The 13,676-nt window shown below is 37.8% G+C and overlaps 1 protein-coding gene across 1 annotated transcript in view; it reads right to left on the minus strand.

Annotated features, from left to right (window-relative positions):
* LOC307042239 (homer protein homolog 3-like) overlaps window positions 1-13,676 on the minus strand; it is a 43,584-nt gene that overhangs the window by 5,318 nt on the left and 24,590 nt on the right. The window contains exons 6-8 of the mRNA XM_079686033.1: window positions 9,088-9,224; window positions 5,495-5,651; window positions 929-1,039 (exon numbers count right to left, since the gene is read on the minus strand). Coding sequence (XP_079542159.1) covers window positions 929-1,039; window positions 5,495-5,651; window positions 9,088-9,224 — 405 coding nt within the window. The remainder of the gene's footprint in view (window positions 1-928; window positions 1,040-5,494; window positions 5,652-9,087; window positions 9,225-13,676) is intronic.

Raw genomic sequence — 13,676 nt, forward strand, 5'->3', positions numbered from 1 at the left:
CATCTCTCAACACCCATTTGAAACAGAACTGTAAGCAGATTTTTCTTTTTGGATATTTTACAAATCACTTATTTTTAACAACTTTTTTGTTACTGTCATATAGTATTTTATACCTGTTTTTCATTTAGTCTCTAATGTCTCATTAATAACTATAATGATCATATCAAGGTGTGCCTTAACCTCACTGAGCTGAGGTTATTTGAGCCTCTCAGGAGAGAGCTCTCTTCCACCTGGTTGTAGAAAAGCTCTTTAAATTCGTTAGCATAGCTAGCTAACCAGATGCTAATAACAACAGATCGCCACTGTGCTTACAACTAAAGACACAGCCACGCAAACACTGCGGCATGTGTACGGCTCCTTATGGGTACTACAATATTTGAAGGGCTGGAGCGGCGTTCCGGTGCTCTCCGTAAGCACTCCTTTCAGACGAGACATAACCACGTGAAGACCATGGTGAAAACACGTTACGCTCGTGTTGTGTTCAAGGAACCTGTCCTTGGCCAGGAAAAACAGAAACTCGCTTGTTTAATTATTTTGCGATCTAGATTTCTTCTTCTTTTTTGAAGTGAGAAGTTGTCCGTCAGTCGGACGGACTAACGGACAGACTGACGCCCCCCCCCCCCCCCCCCCCCACACAAAACGAAAACTCTTCGGTTCTCCACGAATTACACAAGTCACCCAAAGCAGCGTTAAAAAAGCGGGAGGCGCCGAAAAGCGACTAATTTGCATCACTGTTAGTAAATGTTTTTTAAACCTTCATCAGATGGATATGGAGGCTCTATTCTCAAAAACGGAATACAAACACATATCCAGTGAATTATTGGCAGTATATTATTTGCTTCTCTAGGCTGGCTTTCCACACTGAGGTTTCTTTGAGGTTAGGAGATGGATTTGGACAAAGTGCAGTGCAGTGAACTTGTTTTCTTGCCTGATCTTTGGCGCTCAGCAGGGCCTCCAGTTCCTCCAGGGACTGACTCAGCTCCTCTCTCGCAGACTGACCGGCAGCAGGGTGCCCCAGCTGGCCCTCAAGCTCCGCCACCTGCAACACAGACAGACACACAATCAATACATACTTCTTAACTAAACTAATTTATAAAGCGCGTTTCATTTTAGACATTATATAAGATAAGATTAAGATTTAACCGCCTTGCTAGTGGCTCTGTGAGGCTGTACCTCAATCTATCAAATCGTTATTAAGGTGTTAAATGTCAGCCATCTGGTGTTTGGTTGGTGGTCTCTGGGAGCGAGAGATGTCTGCACCAAATGTCAATGCAATCCATCCAAGAGCTGCTGAAGTACTTCAGTTTGGACCCTGTCTTCACATTTTTAAGTACAAATGTATTTTTAAATCATATTTTGAATAACTCTGAAAGTAACATTTTGATCAGTTCATTTCAAGTGACTGTGTGTTTCACATTTAAGAACATTTCTTCATGGCATTGCTGGATCGTCGCATTTATAAGAATGAAAAGGACAAATAGATCGACCAACCAACCAAAAACCTTATGCCTCGTGCCATGGCAGACGCAGCAGCCCACGTGGAGGCATAACAATGAATAGAATTGTAAGAAAATGAGTCTCCTTTGTTAACAACATAGCTCTCATTTGGAGCCTTATTGATGAACATCAGCAGCAGACTAGACATAAAGAAACAGAAAATGTAACAATGCTAAACCATTCTCCATCTTACACTCAAGCACAGAGGTCATTTAACATTGTATTAATTTGAAACTACTACAGAAAAAAAAACGTACATTTTTAATCTTAGTTGGATCAGACCAAGTTTCATGGGAATCTTTAAACAGATTTAGCGTAATTTGCTGACAAACAAGTATGTGGTTGTTAAACAAAAATCTATTTTATCTAGAGAAAATTATTTACTGGGATTTCATTTTAGCTGTGATCCAATGAAAAGCTTTGAAAATGTTACATAAACATTTTTTTTTCAAAAGCTATGCCACAATATGAGGGGTCATTTTATAAATCAAATTACCCTTTACCTCCATCATACACTACGGAAATCAGCAAAATTAGCTTTAAAAAGGGTTTTACATGACGGCAGCGACTATCAAGTACAATATAGTCCATACAAATATACAAGTAGTGTGATAATTATTACTGATGGAAATGAGGAACTTCAACTGAGGGTCACATCGCCTACACACACCCATCTACATAAACACAATTAATTCTCTCTCTTGAATATCTCCATACACACAGATACATGCAGTCACCACACTAACAACATTAACTCACAACTGCCTGTGGTCACGGAACTGAAACTTTGCCTTGAAGATTTCTTTTTTGGATATGACCTTGTAGAAATTCATAATTTGTTCTCCCCAATCTGACCCACTTCCTTGTGTTTAACATATTTATGGGAAAACCAAAAAGATGGTGAGTGACATTTTGACTAAACAAATTGTTCAGCCTTTGAAGTTGGAACAGGGTGTGATTTAAAGTTTTGACTTTCATTTCAGCATGCTCTAGGAGTAATCTGATTAAAACAACAATATAATGGTGTCCCGAGTGTTAACAAAGTTGGAAACAAGAGGCTTTGTGTATAACAAGCTTTACACAGATGACTTCACACTGAGAAAACAAACAACATAATGTTATCTGAGCCTTATCAATCTGACATTAGTCCTTCTGAACTCTGCACAGTTTGAGTATTTGAATGTTTGTATTTGCCCTAAAAAAAATAATGTACGTTTCGTGTTTAAGCGTTGAAACAAGTTAGGTAAAATTAGTTGAGGAATATCTCCCGTGCAGATAACATGTTACATGAAAGTGAGAATTAATTGGATTAAATTGATCAAAAATGTGCCTTTTTTCACAATGACATCTGACAGTGAAGCTTTTGTTTGGAAAATGACTACAATCATCTTGAATCTCTAAAATAAACTGTAAGAAGTCTAAGCATTTAAATAATCAATATTGATAATAATAATAATTTGCTGTCAGAAAATAATTTATTTAATTAATTAACAGTTAACCCTCAGTCTTTAGGTTATTTTGACGATGCAGTTATCATCACAATGCTGGTCATTTCTTCATCTCTCAAATGTAGATGTGTGTGTGAAGGGGCAGAGGGATTCCTGCTCCCATGTGAACAATTTCATTTCCTCCCTTTAGCATCTACTCTGTATTTTCAAAGTCCCTTTTCATAAATGTCCCGCTACGCCATGTTGTGGGTCCACATGATCCCAGAGGATTCAACACCTTCATATCCACTCTGTGTGACAGCTGCTGTCCCAAGAGGCACCCGCTCCGTGTCTGACCTCCAAACAGATACACATGGAGAAAAACATGCAACATCTCCAATTTCGTATCTAAATTATTATCTAGAAACCTTTTGCTGTCAACCAATTGATAGGAGATTGAAAAACAAATGATATTGTATTTATATATATATACAAACTATACATTTGCATTGACATCTTATTCAGATTCCTGATTCTCTAAAACGTACAATAGTTAAAATCACGAGCAAAGCTAAATAAATTAGCAAAATGTAATCCAAACAACATATTGACAGAAATCAAGCATCAAACCTATTAAAATCTGCTTCAATCAAATACATTATATACCCAAGTACTGCACTACATATGTTGCTAATTCTCATTAGTACTGAGCATGGGTCAAAGTCAACACAGAGAATAAACGTTCTGCTTTGGATCAACACAAACAAGGCCGATCAACACAAACATGGCTGAAGCCGAGTGTGACGAGGTAGAACAATCCAGCCTCTCTCCCTCTGCAGTTATGATGATTTATCTTCTTTCGTTAACTGGGGCAGAAAGAGGGGAGGATGGGCAGTAGGGCCTATAGGGCGTCCTGTCCCCCCAAAAAATAAAAAAATAAACCCTGCCCCCCCTCTCAAACCCAATTGACAATCCCTGGCGGCCTGCTCTACTTCTAGCCACCTGGTTGACTTTGCTGCAGTGTGTGTGTAACTGTGTGTTTGTGTTTTGGGGGGGTAACCTTCACCTGGACTCGCAGATATGAAACCACAGTGTGGGCTAAAAATAAAAAAGGGCTCGTTTCCTGTCACTGGTGGTTATGGTTCCATTGCAGGCCGGTTGCAGCAGCACTTAATTCTGTCGCATTGAGGAAGCCTTGTTAAGCTTGACCAAGGGCATAATTTCCTCTCTGTAAATGAAAGATGAAATGTCTGCCATTATCCAGGGAGCCTGTCAACAGAAATATCCCAAGGAAGGGCTGAATGAAAAATGCATCTGCAGTTTGGAAGAGACTAAATCTGTGTGGGGATTTTAATGTGATAGTTATAAATGATTGCTCTTATAAAAAGTCTGAATAATTTCCAGTTGCTATCTGAGTGATCACATAGTGAGGGAAGTAAGAAAAATAGTCTTATAGACCATAAACATTGCTAAATAAAGAGTCCGTTTTGTTTAATTTCAGACTATAAGCATATGAATATATAACCTGATTATACTTCATAAAAAATGTATTAGTTTGATTTAATTTGGCTAATGATAACTCTAAATACGTATTTTGTTTCCCAGATTTGTGTTTTCAGATTGAGAGTATCCAAACTACCCCCCAAAAAACTGCTCCTCAGCATATGCAGATACCCTTTTCCCTGAATCAAATACTTTTTATAGTGACTTGTTTTTTTAGACTTCATATTTCCTCTTTTGGGTCAGAAACTATTGACAGGAAGCAGGGAATTACTTAAGGCAGCACTGATGTAAAAATATTAAACTGAGCACACTAAATCGAAACAGGAAGTCTATGCAGGGTTTGTGACGCTGATAAAACCTGTTGTATGCAACTTTTCATCCGTATTTCTGAGCGATTACTGTTTGACCTCCTACTACACCAAGAGAACAGAAAGTACATTTTCCCTTTGGGCAGTGTCGGTTTTGTTTGTCCACCATGTACAGCGACCTTGGGTCCCTTGAAAGGCGCTATATAAATATATGTTATTATTACATGAGAAAAAAGCACAGCCTTTAAGACCCTCAATTGTGATTGTAAAACGACAAAGTAAAAAGAAAACTTAAGTTAAAAATATGCGGGAAACTTGTATTTAAAGTAAGGCATAACTATAGTAACAACACTAATGCTTCACACTACTATCACCGGTTAAATTAACCCAAACATTGGTTCAACAGATGGTAAATAGTTGAAACATAGCATTCCTTCTTGATACACTTTGAAGTGTTGAAATAGTACAACTCTAATGGGAATGTTTGTTGTATATTATTGTTAAGATGGCTTATTGTATCCTGAATTGCTTGTATAGTCAGTTTCAAACATGTTTAAAATAATGTCATAGGGCAAGAATAGACTCAAAATTGTGTAAAATACAACATTTGCTTGATAACACATTAACTACGGCCTCAGAAATGAACACTAAATTGAATCATCAGCACCTCAACAGTCTCAGCTTTTAGCAGACATTGTGAATTGCACTTCGTAGTTTTGAGCTGCAGGGGTATTGTATCATTGGCCCGCTCTGCGTCACCTGGTCTCTGAGGCGGTCGGTCTCCTCCTGGTATTCATCCAGCTGCTGCTTCCACTGCTCCACGCTGCTGCTGGCCTCCTGCAGAGCTGCCACCAGCTTAGCGTTACTGTCCTGCAGCGTGAAGAGCTCGGCCTCCAGGTTTATCTCACACATTGACCTGAGAGGAAGACACAGAAAGAACAGAGACTTAACTTAAAGCAGGAATCCCAATTTATGACATCTTTCACATTTCACATAAATACAAAATATTGTTGAGTTACGGTCGGAGAAGGCATAGCTACAGATTGAAAATTCAGCAGATAACAACAGACATTTATATCATGTTGCACAAGCTGTTTGGAGACATTTCAGAGATATTTTTTAGTATTTGTTAGGAGCCAGAAGGACAATTTTTTAAATGTCTTTCATTCAATTCAAAAACTATGTTTATCCACTGAAATACAAATGACCCAAAAATATGTTTTATTAACCTTTTGAATTTCTAAATTCCATCTTTCTGTTGTATATACTTTGTCATTCATTTGATCTTTAAAGTTATGCTCATAACTTGCAAAGAAACAGAACAGTAAGATTCATTAATAGCAGATAATTACAGAGACCACAGGGTGGCAGGGAAATAAAGCAACACAGGTGAAGCATTATCCTGCCATGTGTGGCTAAAGGACTGAATTCCACACACTTAAAATAAAGTATGGCTTGGTTTAATTTTGATCTATTAAGATGCAAAGTATCAAAGTACTTTGATTATTATTATTATTATTATTATTATTATGTTTTTTCTTTTTAACTGTGATTCATGTGCATTTTTTACAAGCCACATTTTTTAAATAAACATCATTTTTTTGAAAAGATCAGTGTCAGTCGTGATATTTAATAAAAACCGGAGAGCTTTCACACAGTAAGACAGAGTTGAGAAAACTCCTTGCCATGACAACCTAACTAACAGCTTTGCTTGGCAACAATAAAACTGCTCACCATAGCAACAGGAGAAAAAGCCTGCGTAGGCTTTAGACAATCAGGAAATAAAACCGTTGGGATGATAGGTAGCAGACGGGCATGAGTGTTTTGTTTCTGATTCCTGGTCTCTAATGGTATGTTGAGTGATCAATAATGAGAACCAGGATGATGACGATAATTATGAGCTCCTAAATTCATCACCGGTATGGCTGGTTACACACACACACACTTAGAGAAGTCAAACCTAAGGCCATGACTAACAGACTGGTTTCTTCTGTATATTCTAAACAAGAGACACGCACACACGCAATACCTTTCCTTACACAGCAGTCTGCTGTCTGTGGTGCTTTGTTAGAACTAAGAAGGAGAAAGAGAACAAATCTTACACGGGTGAGTTATTTACTCTCAGAGGTGCACTTATTCAATTCTGAAGAACCATTTTTACATTATTTTACAGTTTTAATTTTACATTTAGTCTGCAGTATGAGTCAGACTCCAATGCCCTGGATCAGTGGTACCTGCCATGAAAACCAAAGCTCTACATATTCTCCATTTATCCATACTCTCTCCAAGTATCTTGCCTCAAAGGTTTCGACATTGTTGGCATTTTTCCTTCCCCATATTACTTGACAAGTATTTTTCATGTGTGTAAAAGGTGGAGCTTTTCATTTTCTTTTCCTGAGTTCTTCCTTATTTGTGGGATTACAATACTTAATTTCTGCAGTATCCCTTTTAAAATGCAATAGCAGACTTTTTCTGGCCACATGGGGGCAGCAAAAACAAGGTTGACAACATTAAAACGAATTCAAGTTGATATGTTAAAGTTGTTAGCACATCCACAGTTATGGATCAACATTAGCATTCATTTGGAGTTGTATTTATGGAAAATAATGGGTTAATGTACAATATTCACTCTGTTATACAGTGGGCTTTAGAGCTTACAGCTGTAGCCGAAAAATTACGCTGATGACAGAGCTCGAGAGTCAACCAAAAATAAATGTTTTAGAAATGCAACTGCAGATTCAGTTGATTATTATTTAGTTTTATCACCAAAATACCAATAACAGGCCCTTGTAATTTACATGTACTCTCCGAGTGAAAAGGTAACCATGAGGTAGTTAATGTGGATGTGATGCTTCCCTGTCAGTTAAGAAAGACAGTGTGGGTACCAGCTCGGCTCTCTGGACGGATAACAGGATGGACGTGTTGTTTGTAGAATAAATCCCAACTGCTGTCTCTACAAAACCTGTTCCCTGTGCCAATGAGTATTTTTCTCAGCTTTATTTGATGGAAAGATCATTCAAAAGGCTGTGAACAGCTTTCAGTGGATGTTGATGAGAAGTTTGGCTATGAGCCAGAAAGAATAATTATTATTATTCTTGAATAATCATTAATATTATTTCATTCGTTGTTATTAATTATTTTGCTAGAAACATCTATGAGAAAAACTGAACCTTATGGTGGGAAATCTTTGGGCACACAGTTTGAGTAACACTTAATACGCTGTATAGTATAGAGCTCAACAAAATGCTCAGGGCATCTTCCTCTGCTCAAGCAGGGGGTTGGAGATGAGATTACAACCTTTGTAGTAAACTTTCTCCACTCTAACAAAAACCATCTCCATTCCAGTACTCCCACACACTCACATCTGCAGCTCTCACTGCCTTATTTTAATATGTACTTTATGTCTCTGTGTCTTGTGTGTTATTGTAATGGAGTGTTGGTATTATTTCTATGCTGCTGCAAAATAAAGATTCTTTCATAAAAATCGTTTTCTCTCAGCGTACATTTTCAATGCAGGAATCAGTTGTTCCTGTATCTCTTCACACTGCACCATGTTGTCAAATAAATGTTCTAAATAAAATATAAGTTAGGTTGGCTGTCTGATAAAACGTGAAATATTTATTATAGCATTACAGCTATCAGAAAAAATAAAATGTGTTTTTTGTACCAGGCAGTTTAATAAAATACATTATGCAAAACAGCAGTGAGGTGTAAAAACAACTTTCAATGTGAAGTAAATGTTCCTCCGTCTCCTGAATCTAGCACATCTCACTGAACATAACATTTTGCACACAACCATCCACACATACAGCTGGTATCAGGGCACTAAGTAATATAAAACGTGTGCATTTCCTTTGAGAATTTCAAATGGAAATGAAACCTTTCACTCAACCATATGTATACGTAGTATATCATTATTTCTTAAAAAACACACGATGTGCTTATATTATATGGTGCAAAACAACTACTAATCTACTCAGGAGGAAGTATTCAAGATTGGCTCCACATTGATGAACTACAACAATAAAAGGTATGAGGTGAGCGATAAAAACAAAATGATGTAATATTCTATAATAACATAACACTATAAAAATAGCAATTCTATATAAAAAAAATGTGCTTTTGGTTTTGATTGTTTAAAAGCATTTTGTTGACATTACTTTTGTGCTTTTACTCAAGTCACATTTTGGATTAAAGATTTATATTTTTCGACTACTAACTATTAACTGAAGTGCTTCTTAATGAGTTGTGCTTGAAAAATGTAGGCCTTTAAGCTTTCTCTCCAGACCATAGGCGCGATGAACACAATAGCATGATATACTTCATGCTGATGAAAACAAATGTGTCCTTACCCTTCAGACAACATTTTTTTGACTTTCTCCTTCTCCACCGTCAGCTCGACTTCAGCACTCTTGCTGCGAAACAGCTTTTCCTCGCCCGGCCCATTGACGGTGAGCAGCGGCGGGGAGTGGCGCTCCTCTGATAGCTCCTGGAGCAACAAGGAGGACATCACATACAGGACATGAGCAAGAGACCTTAACAGGGTACATAGTAGTGGGTTTTCTTGAGGACATTAAATGTTCCAATATGGCAATTTACTCATAAGCATAGGTTAGTGTTTGTGGATGTTACATAGCTGACACATGATTAAGCACAATTAATTAGATTTTGGCTGGGTTTAGAAAGGAGGCTGGCAACAGGCCAATTAGTGTCTCTATATCCAGAGCCCTCCTCATAACAAAATGGACATGACACAGCAGCGGGACAGGACAGAGCTCAGCCTGTCAGCGCTTCATGTGTCCCATCTGGGATACTGTAGACGGGCTCCGTGCAGAGAAGTACTTTTCCCTCTTCCTTGAGTACATCCGGTGTTTGTGTGTAAAGACTAAAGAGGTATGCACCTGTTGGCTATCCTGCTATTATGTGTATGTCTGTTGAGATATTATATACACTGCACACATCTGGGAATAAGCTCACTAGCAGGGCAGAGTCTAATCAGTACTGAAATACTAGTGGAATTTAATATTTATTTTGGCACCTGATTTTTCTTTTTATGAATAGGTATGATAATAAAGATAATCTTTAAAGATAATCTCCAAACGACCTCACATAAAGCAAATTCAGTAGCTGTACTTCAACTTGCATTCAAAACTATTGGATCCTACTCAAGAAAAGTACAACTTTTCTGTAGATGTTTGATTTGAGCCATTTAAAATCTTAAGAACTTGTTTTCCAGCCTCATACTGTTGTATGTTGTAGTGGTATTGTAACAGATAAAGATAATATTTCCCCAATACAAGATTGATTAAACAAATAATTCATGCCATTTTTTATCTCAAGTGATCACAATTAGTCAGCACCTAGATCCTGTGGTTTTAATGTATTTATTTTTGACTGTTGAGTTCTCTTGTGAGCGCATTTTTAATTAATTGACTAACATTTTGAATAAAATCTCTAAAATAAAAGACTGCTGTCTTTTTCTTACATCATTAGGAGTAGCCTAAAATATAAAATACAGGTGAAATAAAGTACACAAGAGCCATGTATCTTCCTCTGACAGAAAGAGACTTTGAATCTGACATGACAGCATGCAGATGGCTCGACTCCAGCCTGGCGCAGTCACGTGTAACCAATCTGCTTTGATATTTTCCTTCCCTGCTGCCCAGAAATGGGTTCAAGCTTCCTTTCACACAGTTTAGTGATCCGTTTTCCTCAGTTTGAGGCTGTAGGCTAAAAGACTGAAAGAGCAGACTGGGAGAGTCTTCTTTTCTTAAAGTGTGCAGATGAATTAGCCTTGGCACAATTCTTAACCCCCTGCCCGTCTCCTTTCATTTTGCTAACCTAAACCTGAACTTGACAACGACTAAGTGCCTCACTGAAGCATAACAACCCTGCACTAATTCTAGAAAAAAGCGTGTATTATTAATTTGAGCGAGCCGGATCATTATTCCCTGAGGAGGCTGGTTCATCATCTATAGCCGAGCGGCTCTCTGTCCGACTTCATGGAAGAATATGGAAATGAAACACGGCTCATGTGGATGAGCACTGTGTCCAGGGGAAGGGACCCGAGAACAAGAAAAATCAAAGCTAAGACAACTCAGGTCCGGCCCCAAAGCCAACGGATCGGCTGAGCGTATCTCTGAATAATTCATGCCATGGATCATGTTTAACTCATAAATGGGATTACACATTTACAGCAGTTTTTCCGTATGTTGTTCACTAACAGACTGAGTGGAAACAAGGCAGAAACTCTAAAGCACAAACCCACGACCGGCAACTAATTAGGCTGAGTTCAAAGGACTTTTCCATTTTGAAAAAGGACAATTCTGTGTTGTCTGTTCTCGGGGGATATTTAACATTATCAATGAAGTGCGAAGCAAGGAAGATCTTCTAATTTTTTTGTGAGGAAAATTACAATTAATTAAGCTGCATGTTGCTATATTCTGTACATCTGTGACTTGAAATTAGATTTTGTGCCGTTATTTCTTAACCAAGCTTTTGCTCTTTTGTAGCAAATGCCATCTGTGTTTTAAAGCTACATGTTCTCTGAAGTCAACTTTGATCAGAATCCAGATGAATTATTGAGCATGATAGTCCGTGTTACACTGAGATGCATGACTACGAGCACCACATTCCCTTCAAAAAATAGAAAACGGTTTTCTTTGCATAGCTTTTAGATGGTGGGATGGATGTTTTTACTCACCTGGGAAAGCTGTGAGATGAAGGTGTCCCGTGGTGCAGCAGGGAATGGAGAGGGAAGGGGCAGATGAGGAGAAAACATAGAATATAAGTACATACTTAAAATCATGCCATTGTTTGACAATACAGTGTTTCTTTCTATGCTCAGCCCAGCTTACAGTCCACTGTTTTTCATTGTTGCACAGGTATTAATTTATTTTATGTTTCTGATTATTTTGGAGAGAACAAAAGAGAAAGAGGGTCATCAGCAGGAGGTGCGGTGGTAACTGAAGCCTGAACAAAGAGAAACTGTATGAAAAGAGGAAGCGGTCACATTCCCACCCACATTAGTGTGAGGGCTTTGTGACCGCTGAGAAGTGAGCCGTGAGCACTTAGCAACACCCAAAGAGACTGATTGAATGAATGTTTTACAATAACCAACATAAAATTGGTTCAACTTTGATTATCCTATTCTCCTAAATAAATGTGTATTTGTGTGTTTTATTTTAACAACCCTAAAGCAGCCACTAAAAACCTTTTACGGGTTTCCTCAGAAGATGCTTCCTTTGTAATCAATGGAAATCCCAAATACTTCAAATATTAAAAAACACACTTCCTGAGGGAATGCATCACGACGTTTCTGTGCCACTGTTCGTCTTAAGTACATCTACACTGTTTACTTATTTATCTATGCATCAGTCCATTTGCTCCGCTGGCTTTATAAAAGCTCCTGTTTCTACACCCTGTGTTTCACTGAGACCACACACCTGATTTATTTATTCATGGGTCCACGAATCAGAGGTACATGCTTAGGCTTCCCTTGAAGCACCTGTTCTCCTGACTAAACAACGCACACACTCATGCATACTTTTTTTAGCTGGTTTTAATGCCAAGTCTGTGGTTTAAAATATTAATGGCTGGTATTTCTGTTTGCTTCTCTGCGTCTGCATGGATACCATGTATGAGAGGAGATGGCAGAAGGAAAAAGCTCCAATCAACATGAGTAAACTAATGACAGCTGTTACCTGTCAGAGGAAAGAGACATCTGCTGGGTTTCACTGTTGTTTACATGATTTATGTGCAGAGATGACATTTCTTCTACACTATTTTTGACATTCATTTACCTTCATTGTGTGGCTCCCTTGGCTCTCAACCTTTGCTTTGACTGACAAACATCGCAACCTTGCAATATGAGCTCATAAATATCACAGGTAATTTTCTAAATGTCAACTAAATGCTTCTCAACTCATAGAAGACATAATGTTGCTGGGGTTTTACATGTTGGCTTTCTCCCTTTATTCAGTAAAAAATAACAAGTTTGCATTCTTACTTCTGGCACTGTACACTGGCAGAGGCTTGACAGTTCAACCTTACTTAAAAGGGGACCTATTATGCAAAATCCAGTTTTTCATGTCTTTCATACCTAAACATTTGTCCCCTCTGTGTAAAGAGATTCTTAAAGTTTCAGGAAAGAATATTCTCTCACTTTTTGTCCCGATCCATTTATATAAAAACCTGTCTGAAAATGAGCTGATCAGATTTTGGCCACTTTATGATGTCATAACGAATCTCCTCCTAGAGCACCATTATGTTATTTTCAACCGGTTTATGGGATGCTGCAATGCAGGATCTGTTTGGTATTTCGAGTCAAACATTTCAGAGACATGTTTTGTATATATCTGGGACCTATAACATATTGATGAAAAACAGTATAATAGGGGACCTTTAAAGCAATCAGTTCTGACTTTTCTCCACACTTGCGCACCATTTTTGTTAGGCAATCTCAATCACAGTACTTTGCATAGGGGAAATAGTTTTGACATTTTGAGAAATATGCCTATTTGCTTTCTAGTTTGGCGTTGCTGCCTCTTTTATGTCTGCACTTTAAATATGAAGCTTCAGCCAGTGTAGTTAGCTTAGCTTAGCATAAAGACTGGAAACGGGGGAAACAGCTCTGTGTCCTCTAGAAATATTTAATGATTTCAATCATTAATATATGCAAAATATGCCTTTTTGCATATTATAATTATTTATCCTTTTTACTATTGCAAAACCTTATAGAGGCTATATTATACTGAATAACACAACATACACATGGCAAGGGCAACACCGTAAACCTTAAATAAAACAAATATATATTCGACGATTATTAATGCATAGTTTAAAAATGTTTTGTATTTTTCCACTTCAGTCAGTTCTACAATGCTCTCCGTCTTGCTCTGTTTATTATTCTTCATTTTTATCCCACTGAACTTCATCATAT

The sequence above is a fragment of the Notothenia rossii genome, assembly GCF_949606895.1.
Source record: "Notothenia rossii genome assembly, chromosome: 1".
In the NCBI taxonomy this organism is placed as follows: Eukaryota; Metazoa; Chordata; class Actinopteri; order Perciformes; family Nototheniidae; genus Notothenia; species Notothenia rossii.